The sequence below is a fragment of the Apis cerana genome, linkage group LG9 (assembly GCF_029169275.1).
Source record: "Apis cerana isolate GH-2021 linkage group LG9, AcerK_1.0, whole genome shotgun sequence".
In the NCBI taxonomy this organism is placed as follows: domain Eukaryota; kingdom Metazoa; phylum Arthropoda; class Insecta; order Hymenoptera; family Apidae; genus Apis; species Apis cerana.
This window is the reverse complement of record NC_083860.1, coordinates 6,634,614-6,658,587: the sequence shown is the minus strand read 5'-3', so window position 1 is coordinate 6,658,587 and position 23,974 is coordinate 6,634,614. Positions and strand designations below refer to the sequence as shown.

Here is a 23,974-nt window from a genome sequence, read left to right as displayed (position 1 = left end):
ATCTGTTATATTATTACTACCTGTATTATACACAATGTACATATATACAACCTATTCGACGCCTTATTAATTACATACTTCCTAATTAAAGGCGATAAACTGGGATTTCCGTATCGATTGTATCACTCCCTCTATACAATTATTACCTGCTCTATTATCTTCTCCATTCCACGAAACGATCTCTACAAAAACAATCATTGTACTACAGTTATATGAAAAAAAAAATCTTTTTGTTGATACGTATAATTTACAAAACTGGCCAATATTTATTTTTATGAAATTGAATGAAATTGTTTCAATAATAAAACAATAGTTATTATCCAATATCTTTTTCCTCGACAAAATCAGAATATTCCAGCATGTTTGTAATGAAAAATTGTTCCTTTCACTCAATTCAGATTAAAATCTCGTGTTTTAAAAGTTATTTTTTTTGAAAATGATTATTATTATTTCATTCAATGGTTCGAATTTTATTTACTGTTTTATCTCGTTATCGCGATTAGTTTGATAGAAAATGGGACAATTGTTATATAAGTGATCAAGAATCTTCGCCATTTTGAAAAATGTTTCTGTAAGAAAATGAAAAGATTTTAATTTAATTTCCCGTCATTTATTATTCGTAGATGAGAATTTTTATTTTTAAGTATGAACGTGAGAGACATATATATACATACATACACGCGTATATTCACATACATGCTACACGAGTTAACGATAACTTTGTACAAAAGAGAAGAAAAAAAAGAGAAGAATCTCGAAACTATTATATGAATCTACACTATTGATCAAAAGTTTAGAAAATGTTATTGAATTTGAATTTCTGATTTAATTTGATTATATATAGATATATTTGAGATTGTTTTGAGGTTATGTTTAATTCTATTTATCGTTCTATATTTTACGGAATCATTAAATAACTAACTTAATGATTATGAAGTAAATATTAATATAGAATATTATATTTATAGAGTATTGAATAAAATTGTTTAATTTTATTCAAAAATTAATGTTATTATCGTTTGAAGATATCAGTCGAGGGTTAAACTTAACCTAACTCAAATTATTGTAGTGTTATTTATGATTCAATGCTGTCGCTTGAAAATTAATATATTGACTTGATACTATAATACAATGCAAGATTGTTTTTATAAATCTTTGACTAGATAACGTTACAAATAAACAGAATTAAGATTTTCTTTTTTAAATTTAAAGATCTCACGAGATCAAAAAATTTAATTTCAAACTTTTGACCGAATAGTGTACAACTATTTCCTTTATTTTTCTACTTATTCACGCTATATCACTTTTACGTTACGATTTTGGCGTAAAATGTTATAATCAGAAAGTTTAGAACACTTTATGCGACTCATCCTATTGATAAATTGGTTAGAAATTGTAGATACACATTTTAAGAGACAAACAGGATTATTATTTTTAAAAATAATAATTTTAGAAATATTCCAATTTTTCACTTATCATTCGAAAAATAGAATACTATATTATAAAATAAACCACAATATTTTTAATTGCCTGATCAATTTAGAATTCGGATTAAAATTTACAGAATATCAATATTCGTAAAATTATTATCTCCATTCAATTAATTTCAAAACTATTATCACTATTTTTCCAACAAATTTTTTAAATCCCCTTAAAACTTTGTATCCAAATTTCATCCAAATTTCTCCACGATCATAATCGCGATTTATCTTTGGTTTTTATCTTCTGCAAGTAGCCGATACAATCGACAAAACACAGACGCAGTTTAATTCACTCGAACGACACTTTCATCGATAAAAGTTTCATCGAATTTTTCAAATTTTGCGTCGAGATCCACTTTAATTACGAATTAGAATAATGGTCAACTTCGATTGGCAGTACACTTCGTTTACTCAACAACGAGAACTCGAGTAAACTTAGTCGAAGTTTCACAGGCAAACACTCGTTTCTTATTGTTAATCATCTAAGTTAATAATACGTTTGATTCTTCATAATCCTATGATATTAGTCAAAACGATTCTTTTCTGCACTGGAATTCTCTTGACAGTTATAGGATGGATTATTCTTCGCGGTATTCTTGTCGATTTCTCTCTTTTTCCGATTGATCTTTTTTATTTTTCATATCTCTCGATCGTTTCTTCTTTCAAGATTCGTTGATGTATTTTTAAAATTGAATCGGCCCCCATATTTTTATCGTATACTGTTTTTTAAGATTCTTTGATACACGTTTAACATTATGAGGAAGATAATATTTCACTTGATTCCTTAATAATATTGTTCATGAGAAGTTCGAACCCGTTACTATTGACTTAAATATATCCATAATCTTTCTCTTCCATCCATCTTACAGCTTTCATTGTTCGTTAAATCAGTTTATAATTAGATTTCTTATCTTGTTTATACAAAAAATCCGTATCAAGATATTATCCATAATCCTCTTTTCTTCCAACAAGACGAAAGTTCTTCTAATTTCTCCAAAGATCTAAGAATTATTTTATTCCTTCTCTAACAATCTTCGATATTTCAAGTATCAATAATCGACGATAAATCTTCAATATCTCTCCTCCACTGACACAATTTCTATCGCATATGATATACCAATTCAGAATAGTTGGATAAGATTTCCTCGTTCTTCCAACCAATATCATCCACGATTTTTCCCTTCCCTTCCGGATGAAAAGACAAATTGTTCTCCCGATAGCAATCGTTAATCAACCATCTTCTGTCCACCAAAATCTGATCACTATCCGACGACATCTTCGACTGTTTCGTACCACTCTTCTATCGATCCTCCAGATATCCCAGCCATCGACAAACCACCAAGTGCTCCAAGTCCACAATGACAACGAATGATTCTCATTCGTTCAACGAACGAAGTTCATCTTACCACCAATAAGGTTTCTGCATGTACGGCGGCATAGGAACCTGGCCCGTGGTCGGATACGTGGCAGGTTCCATCAGCTTCGACTGGCAGGGCTTTCCATCCTTGATCAGCAACGGTACAGCGACCCTTCTAGGTGAACACCCGCTTCCACTCGCCTCCGTCGCCGCTCTTTTCGTCTTGTACCTGTGATTCTGGAACCAGATCTTCACTTGGGTAGGGGTCAGCCGAATAATCGAGGCCAAATGCTCCCTCTCGGGAGCGCTCAGGTATTTCTGTTGGCGGAAACGTCTCTCGAGCTCGAACGTCTGCGCCTTGGAGAACAGCACTCGCCTCTTCCGCTTTTTGTGCTCGGTCTCGTGGGGTTGGATCTCGTTCGCCTGCTGCTCATCCTCGAACTCCGCCGACTCTTCCTCTTTGCACTCGTGGTTGGCCTCCTGCTTCGGTGGGAACGATAGATCCGAGATGGTTGGGCTGGTCGAGTCTGGTTGCTGCAACACTGCAATTTTTGCAGTTTTATGATGTTACAATGTGGAAGAATATTAGTTATGTTGTTTTTTTTTGTTTTGGAAATTCGAATCGAAAGAATTCGTGGACCTGTTTAGAAATTGAAGGATCTTTCGAACTAATGAAGGATTTGCATTTGATTTTGGATTTTGAGTTATTGAGTTTATGAGTTTATGTTTGACAGGGATCGAAGATGTATTACCTTGCAAATTTAAACTAGAATTGGACGAATAATTTTGTAATAATTACTTTTCTAAAAATCGATAAACGTCATTTTGAAAGGTATTTAGATCGTTTGAAAAATGACTAAGGCATACTGCAGCTGCATTTTTTACTACCCCTCGACTCCTAACGCAGATGCAAGCCTGTATTGATTACTCAATTCTCGTTAATAACTGCTTGCTCATCGTTCGGATATACTTTCTGCTTAAACCTATCCAAACCAAACTTATAAAGTGGAAGAAACAAAATTGATCGTTAAAACATTAAAAATATCACGAAGCGACCAATTTCTTAATTTAAAAAACACGAAGAATTTGCAAAAAATAAAAAAATAATAACAACGAAATATTGATAGATTCTGTTCACCGTTTAATCCAACAATATTTTGATTAGTCTTCGGCTAAAGTGGCAAATACCACGGTGGCCTAGAGACACGGTAATTTAATGTACAACGACGAGGTCCCTGGCTTCGTGAGTATACAATACGCTTTTGTGAACGAGCCGTAAGCCTGGTTGGGGAGGGTGTGAAGCAATATACAGCGTTTGATACCCTCCTCTACCCTATGGGATCGACTGTATCATTTTCATGGGAGATTAGGCTCCAGCCTCTGTCGCGTCGTGATTTCAATTAGACACTTCCATCTTGCTCTTCTCGACGACGATCACGTTAACGTCTTCGAAAAAGAACGATTCGACGATCAATTAGGTTCCAATTTAAAGACAGTGAAACGCCATCACAAATTTTAAATCGAGCAGGAAAAAACGAGATAGAGTTCAAACGGGAAAGAAAAAGAACGAAATCGCTCGCGATATTTATCATAAATTTACAATTTGACAAAATGTAAAATCGAAGCAATTGTTTATGAACAGAATATATTCTAACTCTACAAAAGTGGATCATTTATTAATTTTCCTTAACTCTTCCAACTCTTTCGACTTCGAAACTCTCGATTTATCCAAATTTTGAGAATTTTCTTTCGAAAGACACAATTACATGCCAACGAAAACGATCGCGAAATGCGTTAGGGATCTATCTTCTCCATCCCAGCGGTCGAAAACACCCTTTCCACCCTTTTGAAAGGGATGAAATCCCCGATTTCTCGATGTCGACCGTTCTCTAATATTCGAGTTCGAGAAGAAGTAAAAGAAGGGAGATAAGGAGAAGAGGTGAAAAGAGGCGATAGGCTACGGATGGATTTTTTGGGCGTGACAATTTCGATTGATCGAGGGCCTCACAGGGATACACGCATCTGCCCTCGAAAGGACATCTGTCCCCTTGCACGGGCCAATCGGTGAACAGGGCCCACGAGGACCTTTTATAGGACCATTAGATCCTGCTTAGCCCAAGCGGGCCAATTGTAGGGTGCTAAATAAATAAGGGTTTCGACGTACTCTCACAAGTATATCCGTATATTTTATATATTCGATTCGTAGTACGATTCTTTTTTTGAAATTTCAAACCCTAAGCAGTTCGTTCGTACTTAAGTAGCTACTTTCAAAAGTTATTTACAATTTCAGATTTTTCCACTAGATTTTAAGTTGAGTATAATTCGATCGAAAAGCGAGGGGCGATGATTTGAATCATTTCTTGGTAATCAATCACTATTTGAAGAGTATTTTACAATTTAGAAGTAAACTGTGTGAATTTAAGCCTATTGCACGCTTCAAAAAATTCATAAAAAGTTTGTTACTTACCATTCACCTCTTCCAAAGGCTGAGGCAACGTGGTGGGTAACGTTGGACCGGTCGGCCACCCCAATAAAGCGGGCGGCGGGGGTGGTAAGGTGCCTCTGTTCAGATTCGCGTATATCGCGGGCTGTAACATGGCCGTCGTGTGCTCGAAAAACTGTTGGTATGCCGACGGAACATCGTTCGTGGTCGGTAGCACCGTGGTACTACCTGCAACCAGAATTTCCAAAATCCAATCCCTTTAAATATACGACTCGATGTAATTTTCAATTTATTTCGGCGAAAACGAACGATTTATCAAAGATGGAAAGATGTTTTTTGCGAGCGATTTTAAAGTAAAGAGAAACTTTTCATCGGAAGATTTATTAAGAAAATATCCGGTTGAATTGAAATCGGTTCGAAATTCGAATAGAAAAATCATTCTTTTCCTTACCTTGCACCTCCGTTTCCTCCTGGGATGGCTTCGAATCAAGCTGTAGAATGTCATGGATGTGAAAACTTGTGCTCCTGGGCATCTTGAAGCTCTCCAAAATTCTACAACAGAAAGATCATCGAAACGATTAGAAACGCAACGTATTTATCTCAGATGATGATTACACTAACAAACTAGTCGAACATCTACTTGAACGTGCATAACAGAACCATCCTAAATTATTATCTCAAAAAATGAACCAAAAAGGGAAAAAAGAAAAGTAAGCACACGAGACTTCTTATAAAATCTACCTTAATATCCATTTCTCTCTATTAATCGATATCGAACCGATTGAATAAAAACAAAAAATGAGACGATTGGTTAAAACGACTGGAATCGTGAGATTCCGTTCGGTTCGAAACCCGTTCGTGGTTTTAAACGAAGAGCAGCCGCGAGTCGAGAAGTCGCGGGCACAAAAGATCGCTTTTCAACGAGATCAATCCAATTTTCCAAGTTTTCCCGCGGCGTGACGAAGCGTCAAGAAGCCAATGGGACGTTTTAAGTCCCGATTAGACGCGTTCTACATAGTGAAAGGGCCGAGGCTACCTGCAGCTCCGCTGCCAAACAACCTGTCCTCGGGCACAGAAGCGAATTTCTGCCCTTCCAAAGTCTAATCCAAACGACCTATTATCATGACACGTTCGGCCACGTTCCCGGATGAAAGAACTGCCGCTTCAAAGTTTTCCTAATAGACGCCTGGTGACCGTACTGTCTCTTAATATTTCGGTTTCTCAGGGGTGGGGATGGATGTCGTTTGGCAGAGGATCGCCTCAAAATTGTTGGTTTTGTCGGAAAAGGCTTATTTTGTGACTAAATTAAAAGTTTGTGAAGAATATATATATATATATAATAAGTAGAAGTGTAGACGGGAGAAATGTTTAATTATTATCTTATGAATATAGCCTCAGATTATTGTCAGTGGGTCTGCTAGGATTAGTTATAGCTTTCATAAAGTTCAGTTTACGAGAATAATCCAATTTAAATCTCTGAAGAATATAATAATCACTTTGTATACGTATTAGAAAATGAATAAAAAGATGAAGTTATTTACCTGTATTATTCTGGTGAACAGGTATATAGGATAAAAAAGATTTAGAAGAAGTTATAAATACTGGAAGCAAATTGTTAATATCGTTGGTAGAAAATATTTGAATAATAATAAATAATAATAATAATTTGGTAATTTTGAAGAGAATTTAGAAGAGAGCATATCTTTTTTCTACATTTAAAATTTAAATACATTTAAAATCACTTCTTTGTAAGGAAATATTAAGAGGAATATTAAAAATTGTAATATATTAATTCCATAATATTTTAATTTCGAGTAATTTAAAGTCAAGTATATATTGTAGCGAATAATTGTATTTAATATAATCCAATTTGTTAAAGAAAAATGGGACAAAGAAGGAAATATTAAATAAAACATAAATCAAATCTGAAGATTTTCTGAAGATTCTATGCAAGCTAAATAATAGTTAAACCAGATAAAGCCATATAATGTATTTTCCAATATTATAAAATAATAAATTTTGAAAACGATAAAATTTTATTCTTTCCTGCATAATAAAGAGATTTACTGTTATTATATTTTTTTATTGTTTAAAAATTACAAAATTTAGTTGAGGAAAACTAATAAAAAAAAATTTCAACTCTTGCTTCAAAATATAAAAACAATTGAGAATCGAAACTTTGTTAAAGAAGAAATTATTTGGCTCTAATTTTCACATGTAAAACTATACTTTAGCAATTAATTGCGAAGCTGAGGCATTGAAATCACCAACCGTTCTAACGTAATTAAAGAATCAAATTTTAATCTTCTCGTCGAAATTCGATTTTCTTCTAGAGTTTCTTTTCATCTCTAAGCTAGCAAAATATTAATGAAATCATACGTCGATTATCGATTTTAAAACAAAGATTACGATAATCGAATGTTTCGATAAGGTATGATACATCGATGAAGCCACGTGCAAGAATTCGAGGGACATCAAGATCTCGATTACGAGACAATAATATTACCGATAAAATTATCAATTATGAGACTTTCTTGCTTATCTCAAATTATTTTCGGATCCTATTATTTTTTTGGAAAAATTAATAAACGGATAGATTGCGATTTATGAAATATTAATTCCATAAATATTATTTAATCAAAGAATAATATTCATAGCGAATTTTAAATTCTATTTTTTCTTTCTAAATTCCTTCTTTCGCGCATTAATATGTTGCAAAGGAAAAACGGTAATACATGATATAACTTAGATAAGAAATTTTAAGAAGGAAATTTACTATGATTAAAAATTATCAAGAAAATAAAATATCTCCTATCTAATTTCACTTTCAATTTAATACTCGTATCAAGATTATCCTCTACAAATCTATAAAAAATCTCCATTTATAATATTAAAATCAAATTAAGATCTAATTGGATCTCGAGAAACTGATGAATCACTGGTGGATCACAATAACGATTCGTAAATTTCACTCGATAAATTTCCAAGAAAAATTACGAGACAATTATCGAAAAATGAAACCACTTTTCATCGCTTTCAAATAAAATTCTACGACAAACCAAATGAAAAAGCTAAGCGATATAACATTCTGCACCAAAAAAACTCATACTCTACTCAGCCAACTAAAAAAATCAGATAATAAACTCCACCCTCTTAATCGATATCCACATTAAATGTCCACGATAATATAAATCCACTCATTCCACTGAAAGATTCGAACTGAAACGCATGCGAAACAATTCTGCAAAGAATTAACCGTGTGAGTGCCCGTTCTAACACACTCGAACTCTATATATATATATATATAAATTAGTGTCGGCAAAAATAAGCTACATACACGTGGTATAGGTATAATTCGCTATAATTTATATATATATTTTTCTTTTTTTTTTCTTCTTCTTCTTTTCTGATAGTTCAAGTTTACCTATTACTGAAAGCGAGCTGGCTGTACCAGACGTGATTCAAGAGACTGGTCTGATAGGATAGCATCGACCAGGGCAGAATCTTATTCTTGTCCGCCATTTTGAAAGATTCGAGGAGGTGTTAGTGGCGTCAGTACATGTTAATATCCTCGTGGCTCTCTCGCACTCGTTTCAATGTCCTCACCCTTTCTCTTTTTTTTTTTCTTATCTTATCTTACTCTTTTTTCTTAACTCCCTCTCTTTCTCTCTCCCTTTATTTTTTTTTTTAAATTTCACCCTTCCAAGATCTCTCTCGTACCTTCTTACTTATTCACTCTCGGCCACTTTCGTCCCCTTTTCCTTCCTCTATTCACTTCCCCAAATTCACTTCCGAATTCCGTCCCGATCCCCGATGCGTTCAACGTTCACCCGCACACCTGACCATCCTCTTCGTCCCCCAGCAGCTCCTTCCGGTTCATCACTGGTCCATCAAAACACCCGCGACTTTTTCTCTAAATCCTTTTCTCGAGATTCACCAATTATCCTTGTTGTCGTTGAATTATATCGATAACGAGGGGGGAGGGGGGGAATAAAAATCACAAATTCAACGCGAAACGCAGTAGAAACTCGAACGACGTTCACTCGCGACTTGATATTTTTTTTTTTTCTTAAGATCGGAGAAGAAGGAAAGAGAGCGAGGATAGAGCCGCGATTTCGTCGAGTGAAGAGCACTCCTTGTACTTTTTGAGTGTCCTCGACGAGCACTTGACGACTAGTGGTCCCTACCTCCGCGCCGTTTCGCTCGTCAAGCACTCTCGAGCCAGAGGGCGGATCTGAGCAAGGGGCGGGGATTTCGAGCTCACCCTCGACAGTCCACCCCACTGGATGTGCCGCCGAGAGAATTAGCGAGCTGGATTTCCAGGGAACGTGGTCGATCGTTCTTTCGTACAGGGATGGAGATCAATTTATACAAAGTAAGGGAGAGGGGGGGAGGGAGAATGTTACGCTGCTTTGGGATTAGGTAAAGGGTGCGATTCTTTGAGAGAACTCGAGAACGGGTGGTTTTTGGGTTTCGAGATTTGTACGTTGGAGAGTTGGTTTTAAGGAGAAACGTTGTTTGAATACTCGATAGTGTATTGTGTATATTTTTCTAAATTGTTGTAAATTGTATTATTATAATTAGGATTGGATAATGTTGGTCGATGATATTTTTTTATAATATAGAAATAAATTGAAGTGCTATGAAATTGTTTTGAGTAAACTATTTGAGTATCTATGTTGTATTATGAACTGATTGGTATTTTCATAAAATCCTTAAAATATATATTTTATATTGATATTTGTAACGTATTTATTTTCATGACTAAACGAGATTTAAATATTGATTCTAAGTGAGTGTGCTTGTGGTCAAGATGCATATAAAGAAGCAGGAAGCAACCCCTATGACATATAGCTACATTTTTATAATATATTACATTTTATATACAATATTATTTATATCCACTTCAGTCTGAATCTTTTTCCTAAAAAAAAAAAACTTAAACTACTTCCAAACTATTCAGAGTATAAATATAAAAACTAGTAGATCATAAATTTAAAAAAAAAGAAAAAAATTTCTCAAAAAATCATTCCAACTTCGTTAAACCATCTCCCATAACCGCAAACCACTCTCTTAACTCCCCTCCCCCTCATTCAAATATACACACTCGAGCCAAAATCAGATCGGTCAATCCATTTTACAAATTCCATCATCTAATCTGAAAACTGCAATCTACTTTGGAGATCCGAGAGCGCAACAGAAGCACGAATAGGAATTTATTAGAATGAGAAACGCTCGAGGGAACGCTCGGTGGGTGAACGACAGGGGTGAGTTTGAGGGGGTGGAGCTTGGAACTTGGACCAATCGGATCACAGTGTCTGGAGGATCGGCCTGGAACACCGTCGAGGGGGTTGATTTCGACCCACCTCGTCCGCCGACCAATCGGATCGCTCCATCGATCAGGGAGCTTTTTACACCGAGAGCATACTTTGCGTCGAGTGTTAATGCGAAACGGCATTAGCGGTGCTTTTATCGTGTCATTTCGATTTTTTTTTTCTCTCTCTCTTTCTCTTCCCTCTTCCTCTTGCCAATTTTAGCCCACTTTCTCGATGGGTTTATCCCTCTTCCTGGTTTACGGTGTACGTCGATACTCGAAAGTGGGTTAGAAGCGTCCTCGGGCGTAGTCGATGGATCGTTGAATGATTTATGCTGATGGAAAAGTTTCATAGTTTCATGGGATGGAATGTAAAATTAATGGATGTTATTACGATAGTATTAATATTTAAATCCATCGAGTATTAGAATTCTGCAGTATTGTTTTCTTCAATATTATTTTCCATATAATATTATTATTATTTATTTATTAAGTATAGATATTAGGATCCTATATTTGATTATTACCTATGAGTAATAATTAGAAATAATAATATTAGTTATTGATATAAGTGAAAAATTTTAATATCTAGCATTGATTAAATGTTTAATGTGAATGAGTTGGATTAATAATAATCAAGTCAGACTTTCAGATGGTTTAGATAATACTCAGTTTTTAAGATATCCAAAAGTAGAGTATTTATTAGCATTGATAAAATCATTGAAGTAGGATCATTGGATTAATTTTATTTCACAAATATTTCAAACTAAGAAATATATATATATTCTGAATATAGAAAGATTTTTCACATCTTTAATTCTATCCTATTTATAGTCCTTTCATTCTTCTTTTTAACAATAATTCTTAATCTTTGTAATTCATAAAATAGTCGCTACTTTGTAAAGTACACATTAATCATTTTAATGTAATTGTATTGCCACATTCAATTCACATGTTATCAGAATATGCTAATAATAATCCTCTCAACATTTAACTCAATTAAAACCAAATTAATTCCTTAATTTCTCCTTACATTAAACAACAAAATACAATGTTGCAACATTGAAAGAGATTGTAAAATATTCTCATGCAAAAATAAACCACTTGCACCAATCATAAATCCCTCATCCTCTATAAAACGTTTCGAGCAAAAAAGCCCAAGCCATTGAATTTCAAAAAAAAAAAAAAAAGAATCCTTCGTAAAACCACATCTTTTGAAAAGATATTCGACGAACCAAACTAAACTAAATGGTACTTGAGGAACGACAAATTGATCTTGTTAGATTCATAGATAGATTTTTCAATGGACCTGCAGGTTGTATCAAATCGCACAGAAGTGACCCGCATAAATACAGGTACGTTACAGCGCGCACACACGTGGATGGAAAAAGCATGATCCAAGGGAGAAGGACAGGTAAGGGCGACGATGGAGCGGGTTTCCGGTTTATTCAACGAGGCCTTTGTGCGATCGTGTGGCTAGGCGAAAAAGTCAAAAAGTACGGAAGAGGGCGGTTCCGACCTTCCTGACTTTTCTCATGAGCACTCATCCTTGGATTTATTCGATGGAAAATCTTCGCTTCGGAATTTTTCAAGAGTTTTGAATTTGGTTTTTGAAAATTTTTCATTGATAATTAATATCTGTAATGGGAACATATTGATGAAAAAAAAGAATTGATGATGAATTAATACGAAATACGAAAATTGAGATTATTGTAATTTGGAAAATTTTACAGTGTGGATTTTAAAAATCGTTTTGTTTCCGTGAAATTTTTCGAGGATTTAAATATTTTTGGATAAGGTTTTGAAAACTTTTAGTTGTTATCGATAATTTGTAGTAAGAATTGAAAGTATTTAGAGAATAGAAAAATATAAAATTTTCTGTTTCACTAATGGAAAAGGATTATTCACACTATTTATTGACACTATTATAAGTACAATTGTCGAAAGTATTTATGTTCTTAGTTTGTTGGACAGAAGGGACTAAATCATTTGTGTTGTTAGAATCGTAAATTACCTTGACAGAGTCAATTTACTTCCTACTAGACTCCTATCCAATGTTTCATATTTTCGTAGATACAAATAAAAAGATCTACATTTTTCAAATTATCATTGCCAACATTACCTACGATTGAAAAAAAAATTGAATAAATCATTAAATAATCAAAAACCAAAATTCTCCGTTTCGAATCCGCAATTCAACCACATCCCCTGTTCCTGTTACATAAAAATCCCACATCTCGAACCGAAAAGAAGAAAAAAGGAAAAGAGAAATGCATAAAAAGAAACAGCTAAAAGTCACGAAATATTAAGAAATGAAGATCAATCCCCACGATGCACGCACAAAGATCGTCAAGTAGAGTCTCTCTCGCGTGTTTCGAGCAACTCTTTTCCGGAAGACGACGCGGGGCATGCACGAATCGTTTCCGTTTCCACGGCTGCGCCGTTCTAACTTGGTTAGAATCGGATTCAACGAGACGCTCTCGTGATTTTTCCAAACCAACGTATTCGTCCAAGCGTCGAGAGAGGAGGAGAAGGTGATAGTGAGGTGGAGAGTGAAAGACAGAGAAGGGAGAGAGGGAGAGAAAAAGGGAGAGAAGAAGGCTAGCTGGAGAAGTTCGAGCTGGCGGGCAATCGAGCAACATTTGCCAGGATCCCACGACTGTTTGGCGATAGCTGTGCCAACTTGTTTCGAGCACGCAACCCAATTTGTCTGTGTCTCATTGTTTTACCGATCCTCCCGCTTTCCTCGCCGAAAATCGTCCAGAGGGGACCGTTACGTGGATTATTACGGCTCTTCGATGATCGAGTGCGGTGGCTACTACGGATTTTACGCTTTCGAAATGCTTTGTCTCTTCTCCAAGGGTTATTTAACCCTTTATTTCCTTGGGATAAAGATCGATAATTTTATGTGTAATTTTTGTGACGGGTCAGTATAGCCGTAGTGGAATGGTAATAGAATTATTTTGTACTTTTGAAATAGTTCTTTTTTTGTAGTCTCGAGATGATGTTTATTTTGTTCGAACTGGATGGAAATTTGTGTGGAATTTCAAGTGCGTTTGATATAATTTAATTTTGGTAGTGGATTGATGTAATTGTAAATGATAATAAGATTATTGCGTTGAATCTTGTGTCAAGATTGCTTGTGTGAAGATTTGTATACTTCAGAATGTATTGCATTTAATATAATTTAATTTTTGTAAGTGATAGTTCGAAATGGTTTTTGTTTTTTATTGACAATTTTTTAATCCTTTATTTTGCTTAGGAGAAAAATAATTATTAAATGATTCGTACACGTTATTAATTATTTAAAAATCATTCTTTTTATCTGAAAAGTTTTATAAATCCAATTTTTCACAAAGCTCGTCGAAATTAGTAGATCTAATTATCATTTTATCTTAACGTTCAAATTAAATGGACGTTTCTTCGAGAATGTCAGAGAGTCTCAGAAGAGAAACGAAAATCGACTCATGGATTATATTGGAACGTTTAAATCCTGATAATCTTTTGAATGGCATTCAATGGTTGACTGATTAACTCAGTTAACAATCTCGTATCGTGAACTTTAAGATAAATCTGATTAGCCAACTAAACGCAATCATAGGGCTCGAGTTAATCCACTTTTATTTTGCTTAGGAGAAAACAAGTTTCTTTCTATCGGTTAATCTCATCTTTCTCGATCGATCATTTAAAAGATTCGAGATTATTTTCTCAATTTTCGAGAAATACCAATTTTTAAAAATGAAAAATGGAAAACAGATTGGAATAAATGAAGAAAAGTGAATACCTGACCGGCAAGGCAATTAGATTTAATCTGTAGCAATAAAATCCTGCCTTTACCACCATTGTTATGACTATATTTTCCTTAGAAAAACTTTTTTTTTATGATTGGTGATGGTTCATGACTCTTCTGGTGGCAATATTCAACGTTCAAGGAGAAACTTTTGGTGGATCTTAAATGTAAGGTATAATAATGATAAAGAAATTTACAAATATTGAAGATATAAATTAAAAAATACTGAATTTAACTTCATTATTAATTCTTCCAATTTATTTCATTCATTCCTGTCAAATTTTTTTTCCAATATTCAAACTTTCGTAAAATATTAAATCACCAACATTTTTACTTCATTTTGCAAACTAATTAAAGAGTTTCCTTTCTTTGTTCGAAAATTTCGAGCCGGAATAAGCTCAAAGATAGAAGAAGAGATCGTGAATCATCGAAAAACGAAACACTCGAAACTGAAGAGGAGATAAACCGACACCAACAGACTGGATTCCAGTTTTTATGGACGCAGTTACGCTCTCGAGCAACCACTTGATACTCGGTATCGGTGGAGAAATATTCAGGTGTAGAGGTTTCACGAAACGTGCCAGGTTGAATAAAGGTTCACCCATTTAACGGATATTTCCTTCATCCTCCATTAACATAACAATATCGTTACCTGTTCGGCCAAACACCTGACAATTCCTGCCAAATCCTTATTTATTACCCCTACGTGCCGGCGCATGATTTTTCCTCATAAATTTTCCAATATCATCGACATCTCGATTTTTCGATCGCTCTCAGACGTCCTTCTTTTTCCCCATTCCCATTTCTGACATGCGAAAATATGAAATGTTAGTCGAGTGCCACTTTACAATCGACTATCGAAACGGTCACCCTCGAGTGGCGGCTCGAGTGGCTGTTATTACATGGGGATCGGAAAAATTGTGGAGTACCATTGCACTCGACAGTTCGAGTGTTGTCTAATGTCATGGAATAATGTTTCTATTACCTCTGTTTTATTCTTATCCACTTATGATTCAAATTGTCACACCTACTTCACTCGCAAAAATTATTAAATAACATTATGGTTGATTATATTTAACATCGAATAGAGGAAAATCGAACTCTTGATATTTTTCCCTGTTAGAAAATTGATCGTATAGGATTTTCAACAATACTGTTTCCTATTAAAAGTTTAATCAAAATTCGTATCTCCCAATTAAATCTTTCCTTTATCAACTTTTGATTTATACGAAATACATATTCAACATCGTGGGTACAAGAAGACACTCTGTCAACAACAACGCTCGTACACCTTCCGTCCTCTTCGAAGAAACCCTTGAAAAATCCACTTTCCGCCAGCTTGTAAGTACCTATGCTATAGAATTGTTCACCCTCGAGCTGGCGAACGAGCTGGTCAAAGACTGGAGAAAGAAACTCGACGGACGAGAAAGACGGTGGTTAGAGAGAAGCGACGTTCATTCACCAAAAAGATCACAATGGGCCAAGCGGTCGTTCTGAAGTCGTGAATGAACGTAGTACGTTTCTCGTAGTAGTAGGAGGCTCGACGGGTGGCCTTCGAGGAACCCTCTTTCATCGGGAGTTTTTATTTTATTTTATTTTATTTTTTTTTTTCATCCTCGAGAAGGCTATCCAGCCGACACGGTGGAATGCCACGGGGCCAAACGTGACCCAAACTGTGCACGGCTCGTTAAGGACCAGCTACCATCGGGGAGAACGTTTAAGAAACGTTTAAGAAGTTATTCGAAGGGTCACCTCCTTCTTCCATTCGTCCATTCAGATCCAGAGAAGAGCGGAAGGTAAGGTCGTGGAAGATAATTCTTCTCAGTATTCGTGTAAGCTTCGATCTCGAGAGAAGTTGCTCCCTTGTCGATGACTTTTTTCCTTTCTTCGATGCTCTGTATGTACATTTTTGTGACCGCGTTACAAGCGAAATTTGTCGAAATAAAATGACGATGCTTGATGATCGAATAAATTTACGCTTTGAGAAGGAGGAAGATTGGAAATTTTCTTTGCATTATGAGAGTTGAAAAAAATTCGACGAAGAAGTTTTACTTCATTTAAAAGACATTCTGAAGAATTGCATTGTTTTTTTCTTTTATTTTCTTTCTTTCTTTTTTTTTTTTTTCATTTGTTGAGAATGAAAAGATTAAAATATTTTTCTTTTTTGGAAAGATCTAAAAGACTCCGTTTGGAAACTTAAATATTCCACTGATTATTTTTAATCTCTTGATTATTCGCGCTTTCTTTGAACGAATTTTCGTGCGAAATATTCTAAGAAATCAATATCTGAGTGAGTAATTTTCTGCCAGTAAATATTCCACGATGTTCTCGGCATCGTTTCGTGTTATCATCTGTTGTATCTAATCATTAATCACACGAGACGTGACGAACAATGAGAGAGAGAGGGAGAAAGAGAGAAACAAAGGAAAAAAAAGAGAGTAATGCAGCCAATTAGTGGATCGCGTGGACGTATCGATCGACCTGCATCGAACGAACGGTGGCAATCGGGCGAATTTAGGTCACATGTCGACCGAATCTAACATCAAGATCGAAGGATTGTTCGTTCTTATCGAAAATATGTAATCTTGGATGCTCGTGTTGAATTCGATGTTTCATTCGAAAGAATAAAATTCTACTCTAAAAATATTCAACTATTAGAATTAAGTATTATTATCTCTCCATATAACAAAATACTAAAGTATTACTTGATAAACTTTATGGGATCCCAAAAATCATTTTACAACTCATTATCCCAACCTCGAGATAAGTAGGTACTTATTATTCTTCTTCGACTTCTTCTACTATTCTTCTTCTACTCAGGTAAATTTAACTTTAGCTTAATTGTCCTTCCTTGCTATTGTAAAGTGAGTGCAATTAGATAATGTATTGAATATTTCAATTATGGAATTTCAAAAATTAATTAATTCAATACAAATAATCAATTAGATTCTTAATCTAGAAAATTTTCCAAAGATTTCACTTGTAATGGATCTAAATAACATTCCAAGATATATTATTACATCAACACGTTAGATTACTCAAGTACTATTCAACTCACTATCATAAAATACTCTTCAAACTGTTGAAATGTTCTCTACTTTATGGAATTCCAAACTATTCTACAACTCATTACAACTCCACAACATTCTTTAATCCACTAGAGTCATTTAAATTGATAGAACCCTATCCGATATCTTTATAATACTCATTCCATGATCGACGAGTTATCTAAAAAAAAAAAAGAAAAAAGCATTAAAATCCAACTTCGACTTATCTTTCCACTTTATCGTCACAACATATATATATATATCAAATATAAATAAACGTTTCAGAGATCCAAAACATCGAACACCAATCCACACTCTAATAAATCTCTAATTCATCGAGCATTCCACGATCGACGAGTTTCGAACTCGATATGCAGAAACAGCCACACCGAGTTACGATTAATCCGATATTTATGGTGGAAACCAACAGGTGTTGGCGCTTACTACTTGGGCCCTTTCTCGCGTGCCCGCCCGTGTAACAAGGCGTACCACTCTACACCGAAGGATTCGCCTAACCGATATGCGTGACTGCTCTTAAACGCCCGCTCGCTTCCGGTTCCACCCGTTGATCCGGCTAATCAGATATGCTAATATGCTATATCGACCCACCGTGTTGCATTATCGCCTGGTAGCATCGATGTTTTCCATCAAGAAATTCGAGCTCGATTATCTCTATTCGGGAAAAATCGTGAAATCAGATAATGGACGAAGGAAGTAGTGTATTCTTTTCCTTTTTTCCTTTTTTTTCTTTTTTTTTTACGTTTAATCTGTATTTTCTGTTACAGATTACAGGTTTGTTTTTGTTGAGAAATTACAATTTCTTTGTAACGTTATCTGCGAATTGAAAATAAATGATAATCTTGTTGTGTAATATCAAACGTGATTTGTCAAGTTGCGAAAGCAACTTCGCAAGGTTTTATAAATGTATTTGATGTAAAGAGTGATTCGAGTGATATTCAGGAATGGTTAGATTAATTTCTCTAACGTTGGATTTCGAAACTCGATATCAGGATTTATTCGATTCGATCAATTTTTTTTGGATTATTATTTGAAGGATCGAGATCTAGATTGTTTTTCATTTTTTCATATTTAATTCATGTTACCTAATATATATTTATCGATGAATATTTTTCATTTCCGATTTGTATCATTAAATATCGCATCGCAAAGTAAACTTGATATTTCTTATCAAAAAGAAAGCAAACATTTTCGTTTCTTCCAAATTTCTTCGACTCAATCCCATAGTGAACCTCAGAGTATATTGTACGAATAACAATAACAGACCGCAAAGGATTAACAACCCTTCAATCTTTTCAAAATAAGAGAATCATTTCAGGTTTCCTTTCTCGTTGCACTCGACTCGGTTTCATATGAAAGGACAAACAAATCCAACCCCTTTCCAATAAATTTCCACGTAACTTCCTTACCTGTATTCCTCCTCGGCGTAATCCGGAGGGAAGAGATGCCAGGATGCGTCGTAATAATCTTCGTATCCGTTTGCCATTTTCCACTTCCCCTCTGTCACTGTCTCTTTCCTTTCTCTCTCTCTCCTCTCTTTTTCTCTCTCTACGTAATTATCTAGATCCAAAATGCTCCTCGCTCCAACGAAATCTCGCGAGAAAGTCTTCTGCGCTCGTTCAACCTCGAAAACGACTGATCTTTGGCGACGAGTTCATTCGAAAGGATATTCAAAGTTTCTTACGAGTCAAGTTCAACGAATCATTTAAAATCTTTAATTTGAATATTATTGATTCGTCCATCAAACTTCCCCTATTGTTTCACGATTCTTCCTCGAGTTTATCTATTTTTTCAATTTCAATTAAAGATTAAACTTAATGGTTTTTCGATCAACTATTCACAACTTATACACTTGATTTTGAGACGAGGAGCATTCTTTCTTAACGGAGATTGAAAGATTGATTTTTTTTTCTTTCTTTCGGCGAAAATATAGATCACAGACGAGACACAATCGAATCGACAATTTTCGAAATTCTTTCTAGCTCTTCGAGGTAAACCGCAATAGGTACTCTCAATCACTGAGAACTATACGTGGATATATCGATCACCTATATATTGTATCGAAAATGTAGCTACCAGATAGGAGCTCAGGCAACGTTATCTGTTCGATAACACCCTATATAGATTAGTTTAGACTACCGTAACATCAGAAAGGTCCAAATGATATCGGGTTCTCCATTGGTTCGATACGCATATACCACGCAACCAAGAAGAAAATTTTATTAATTTCTTCGTTACAATTTCTATAAATATTCGCCTTGTACCTACTCGATTTTCCATCTTTACTTTTTGTTTATTCGGTGTAGTCACTCTTCATTGGTTTATTTCACTTGCTCTTGTAAATACAATACTAAGGAATATTTTATTACGCAATCTTTTGTATTAAATCTGTTCCAAATAATTGCGACCCAACATCGTTGATACCGATTAACGTATTAAATGTATTCAAAGGTTAATAGTATATTAATATCAATGGAAATCAATCTTGAAAATAATCGGTGACAATAAACTTGGTATTTTAATTTACAACAATATTTGATATTTTTTGAAAGAACAAGTTTCCCGTTACGAAGAGTAAGATGTTTATCGTTGCCATAGAAAAAAAGAGGGAGAGAGAGAAAAAATGCCATCGCGAAATAGAAAAATACTGGCGCAGGAAAGAAAAAGAAATATACGTATAATAGATTGTCGTCGTATCTTTCACGTGTGACGGTTTCACGATATCTCGGACCAATGGTAGTGATCTGTGTTTCTATGCTAGCCTGACACGAAAAAGATTCCAATAGATATCCCGTGCGGGTATATTTTATACTCGTTGTCATTCTTTCGTAGTATGTTACAGATCTTTTTTGACTTTTTAACTTTGCTTCTTCTTTATTCTAATTAATTGCAATGTTCGATAACATTGTGATTACTTCAAAATTCTGGATATCACGTACATTTTATATTTTGTTCGCCAATTTTCGTGAGAATGATGCTTGCTAATAATTAATATTTCCGTAAATTAAAAAGACGAGAATTCAACAGGGAAAGATCTATTAAAAGTGTATCTATTTTAATAAAATAAAGTGTAACTTGGAATAGCAAATTCCTCCCACGATTTCCTCGAATAAAAGATATCGTCGCTTTTTGTATTCCATTTCTTCGATATTGATATTCGACAGATCAATGATAATATCCATCCACTTTGTATCTTTTCCAAAAATCCTCCAAATAAATTGCTCGATTATCGAGTATGCATAAATCTAAACACGGGAAGGAAACGTTTTATCAGTGCACTCTGTTCGGTGGCACTTGTCGGTTAAGCCTGGATACTTCACCTCGAGGGTCTCTTGTCATTAACAAATTGTAAGGTAGAACCAAACGGCAGCCGAGTCGAGTAGAAACAATTAGTTATCTGACTGGATGAGCATTCGTTGTCCTTGACATTTAAAAAGATCTATCTCTGGAGATTGGATGACACTGTTATCAAGATTATCCCTTTGATCGCGAAAAATTCCTTGTTTCTGAAGGAATTGTTCCTTCTGTCACGGATAAAAGGAAATTTTCATTGTCGACGATCCGCAAATTGTTCGATACGAGTATCAAATCATTCTTGAGAATCATGAGAGTACATTTTTTGCAAGTGGACGCAGCTTTGTGATTGTAACGAAAATTATTGGATATTCGTTGTGATTTAAATTTCATTTTTGTGTAGAATATGTTATGATGGTGATTAGAAGAGAGGTGAGACTTGAAAGTTTTAATTCTAAAAAGATCACGAAATGATCATTCATTTGTTTGCTATGAATGTTGGAGAACAATAGATGATAGTAGGATGGAAGGATTCATTGTCTAAATGAATGTTAGAACCGAAGAATCTATAGATATAACAGTGTAAATGAAAATGACAAATATTTTAAGATTAAATGGTTTTCAGGAGCACTTAAAATTTTGTTACGAGATGTTAGAATTCACTATTGTACAACACACGATAGCAAAACTGGAATTACAAATAAAGAAAAAAAGATAAGTCCAATATTTGTTGATTTCATGATTATGATAGTACTTGATATCTAAAAGGTATGTATCTTTTAATACGAAATAATTGAAAAAGAGTGACATCTTATTCAATCCGATGTTCAATCCAAAAAATGTGACAATCTTGATAATAATTTATCTGAAATATGAAATTTCAAAATTACCAACGCGTATGAAAAAAATCATAAATTACTCACCTTTGTTCGTTCCATACTCTCAACGTAAACACATTCCTTAATAAACTAAAGCGTCAAGTATAAAAAATTATAAAAACTTTCTTTCAATAAATTCGATACAGTTTCCAAGAGCACAGGGAAAGTATATAATAAATAAATTTCGCCTCGAAATTAATCAAAATAATTAGATAAATTTTTTTTTAAATTTCACATAGTGATTGTTCCTGATTCGAGAAGAATCAAATTGTTTTAAATGCAAAGAAAAAAAATATATATATATTATGTATTATACATTTGTTTTCGTTTCAAATATATGGTCACTGCAATTCGTGTTTCTTTATCACGACTAATTTGTGGGATTCTTGGTGACCGACAAACACGATCGACAGAACGATCACGTCACGAGCTTTCTTCCGTTCATTTTCTAGGACAGTGTAACGCACTTATCTGTCCATCGAGCACATGCACGACATATGGGCCGTAATCTCAACTTATCGATGATTGACGATAAGGGATATTTTTTTTTCGCAAGAATGAACGCTTCGTATCTGTGTTATTAATATTATGACCAATATAATAATGCTTCGATCGGCTATATTATTGCACAAAACTTATATACAACAATTTATATCCATTCCCAACTCTTTGAAATACAGTACTCGTTAAGATTTATTGGCTATTGAATGATTGAGAGTACGCGATCCTTGTGTCTGAGATTGAAATTATTGAAAATTTTGACAAGAGAACATTTTATTTTTAAAATTCTTCGATGATTTTGTTATATTCGTAATTTTTTTTTTTACATATTTTACACGTTATTTAATTTCATTGCATATTTAAAGAAAGGGAGGATTTAATTAAAAGATTACGCGCTTTTTTGTGTTTAAATGTTCATTGATTCGATTTAAATAAATTTTAAGAATGTGTGTACTTTTTTAATATGCAAAAAATTTGTAAAAATGTAAAAAAAAAAACATGGCAAAGGTCGAACTTCGGTTAAATTGTAATATACAGGGTGTTTTAAGATAAGCGAGCATTCAAAATGGCTGCTAAATCGCGATAAGAATTGTAATTAAAAATTTGTTCGATTATAAAAAGGAAGATATACCATTATTATTATGTGTCGTGCCTTTATATCTTTTAATTGATTACAATTTTTTTTTCTTTTTCTTTTTCTTTTTTTTTTCTTTTTTTTTTTTTTCTTACTTTAATCTATAATCTAGAAATTCATGACAGTTATTAATAGAGGTTCAGTGAAAATGTGTAATGTGTATTAAACAAGATGAGTTTAAAATATTTTATTTGTCTACATCCATGGTAAGTTGATATAAATAAATATTTCTTAAATAAATAATAATTATGCATAACTCGCAAAAATGTTTCTTTTAAAAAAAAAAAATTGTATCGTTTCCTCTAATTTCTGATTTTAAAGAAAATTTTCATCATTCAATTTTTATCATTCTTTTCCATCGTTAGTGAAATATCTTTTACTTATTATATATATATTTAATCCATCCGATATTTGCCATTTCTTCAACTTCTCGTAAAATATAATCATATTTTAACGAATATCCATTAAGATTTATCAAATTTGTGCAATCTGAAATATCTTCGATTATTTTTAAATTTATTTTTTTTTTTTTGCATCGAGCCAGTTATAAAAAAATTTAAATTCGTTCAAGTTGAAGATTTCGTAAATACAAAGACGTTAGATTAAATAATATATTCGTAAAATAAATTAAAATGTTTCGTGATAACGATTCGATGTATTTGTGCGACGAGATAGAAATATTAATTACGGGATGACGTTCGTCGAATTTTCGCGATCTAGACGATCGGAATCGGAGAATGATAAAAGAACGATGGTATAGAAAAAAAAAGAGTGAAAAAAATATTTTTAAAAATTTTGAAAAGTATCATTCTTTCCGAATTTTTTTTTATTATTTTCCAATTATTTAAAGAGAAACTGTTTTTATGGGAAATGTAAATTGTAATTTTGGAAAATAATGATTTTTAAATGGATACAATTTTTCTTTTTATAAAATCTTCTTAAGAAAAGAAAATTAACGTCCGTGTTTAACAATTGTTTATAAATATACAATATATATAAACAGAAAATTATTTCAAAAAAACAGAAGAAAAATTTATAATACATTATAATTTTCCTTGAATCTATGATCGGTAACAAATTCAATAAATATTCAATGATACTGTTTATGCAATAGAACAACGAAAAAGCTTCTGATATCTGTATTTTTTTTTTTTTTTTTTTTTTTTGATCCACAATTGTTCAAACCTTAAATTCTATTCTATTCTATTTTTCAATTA

At 33.7% G+C, this 23,974-nt stretch overlaps 1 protein-coding gene and 1 long non-coding RNA gene across 3 annotated transcripts in view; one reads left to right on the top strand and one right to left on the bottom strand.

Moving 5' to 3' along the window:
• The window catches only part of LOC114576831 (uncharacterized), a 187,376-nt gene that overhangs the window by 33,692 nt on the left and 129,710 nt on the right, over positions 1 to 23,974 (top strand). The window lies entirely within an intron of this gene.
• LOC107993624 (homeobox protein Nkx-2.8-like) lies at positions 1,245 to 22,078 on the bottom strand. 2 transcript variants are annotated; one of them, XM_062079244.1, is made up of 6 exons: positions 21,668 to 22,078; positions 20,771 to 21,609; positions 18,860 to 20,695; positions 5,733 to 5,833; positions 5,306 to 5,509; positions 1,245 to 3,380 (listed from the first exon to the last, which is right to left on the bottom strand). In XM_062079244.1, exons 3-6 carry the CDS (start codon positions 18,934 to 18,936, stop codon positions 2,884 to 2,886), a joined length of 879 nt encoding a protein of 292 aa, XP_061935228.1. In that variant the 5' UTR covers positions 18,937 to 20,695; positions 20,771 to 21,609; positions 21,668 to 22,078; the 3' UTR covers positions 1,245 to 2,883. The 2 variants fall into 2 exon arrangements, with proteins under 2 accessions (XP_061935228.1, XP_016905632.1); XM_017050143.3 differs by lacking the exons at positions 18,860 to 20,695; positions 20,771 to 21,609; positions 21,668 to 22,078 and adding an exon at positions 8,706 to 9,617.

What these genes read in the sequence shown, in the direction of transcription:
- LOC107993624 (XM_017050143.3), bottom strand. Translation starts at nt 8,803, where the DNA reads ATGGCGGACAAGAATAAGATTCTGCCCTGGTCGATGCTATCCTATCAG. An exon ending in CAGCTCGCTTTCAGTAATAG is followed by an intron (nt 5,834 to 8,705) that starts GTAAACTTGAAC and finishes TTTCTGTTGTAG; the next exon opens with AATTTTGGAGAGCTTCAAGA. An exon ending in GCCTTTGGAAGAGGTGAATG is followed by an intron (nt 3,381 to 5,305) that starts GTAAGTAACAAA and finishes CAAAAATTGCAG; the next exon opens with TGTTGCAGCAACCAGACTCG.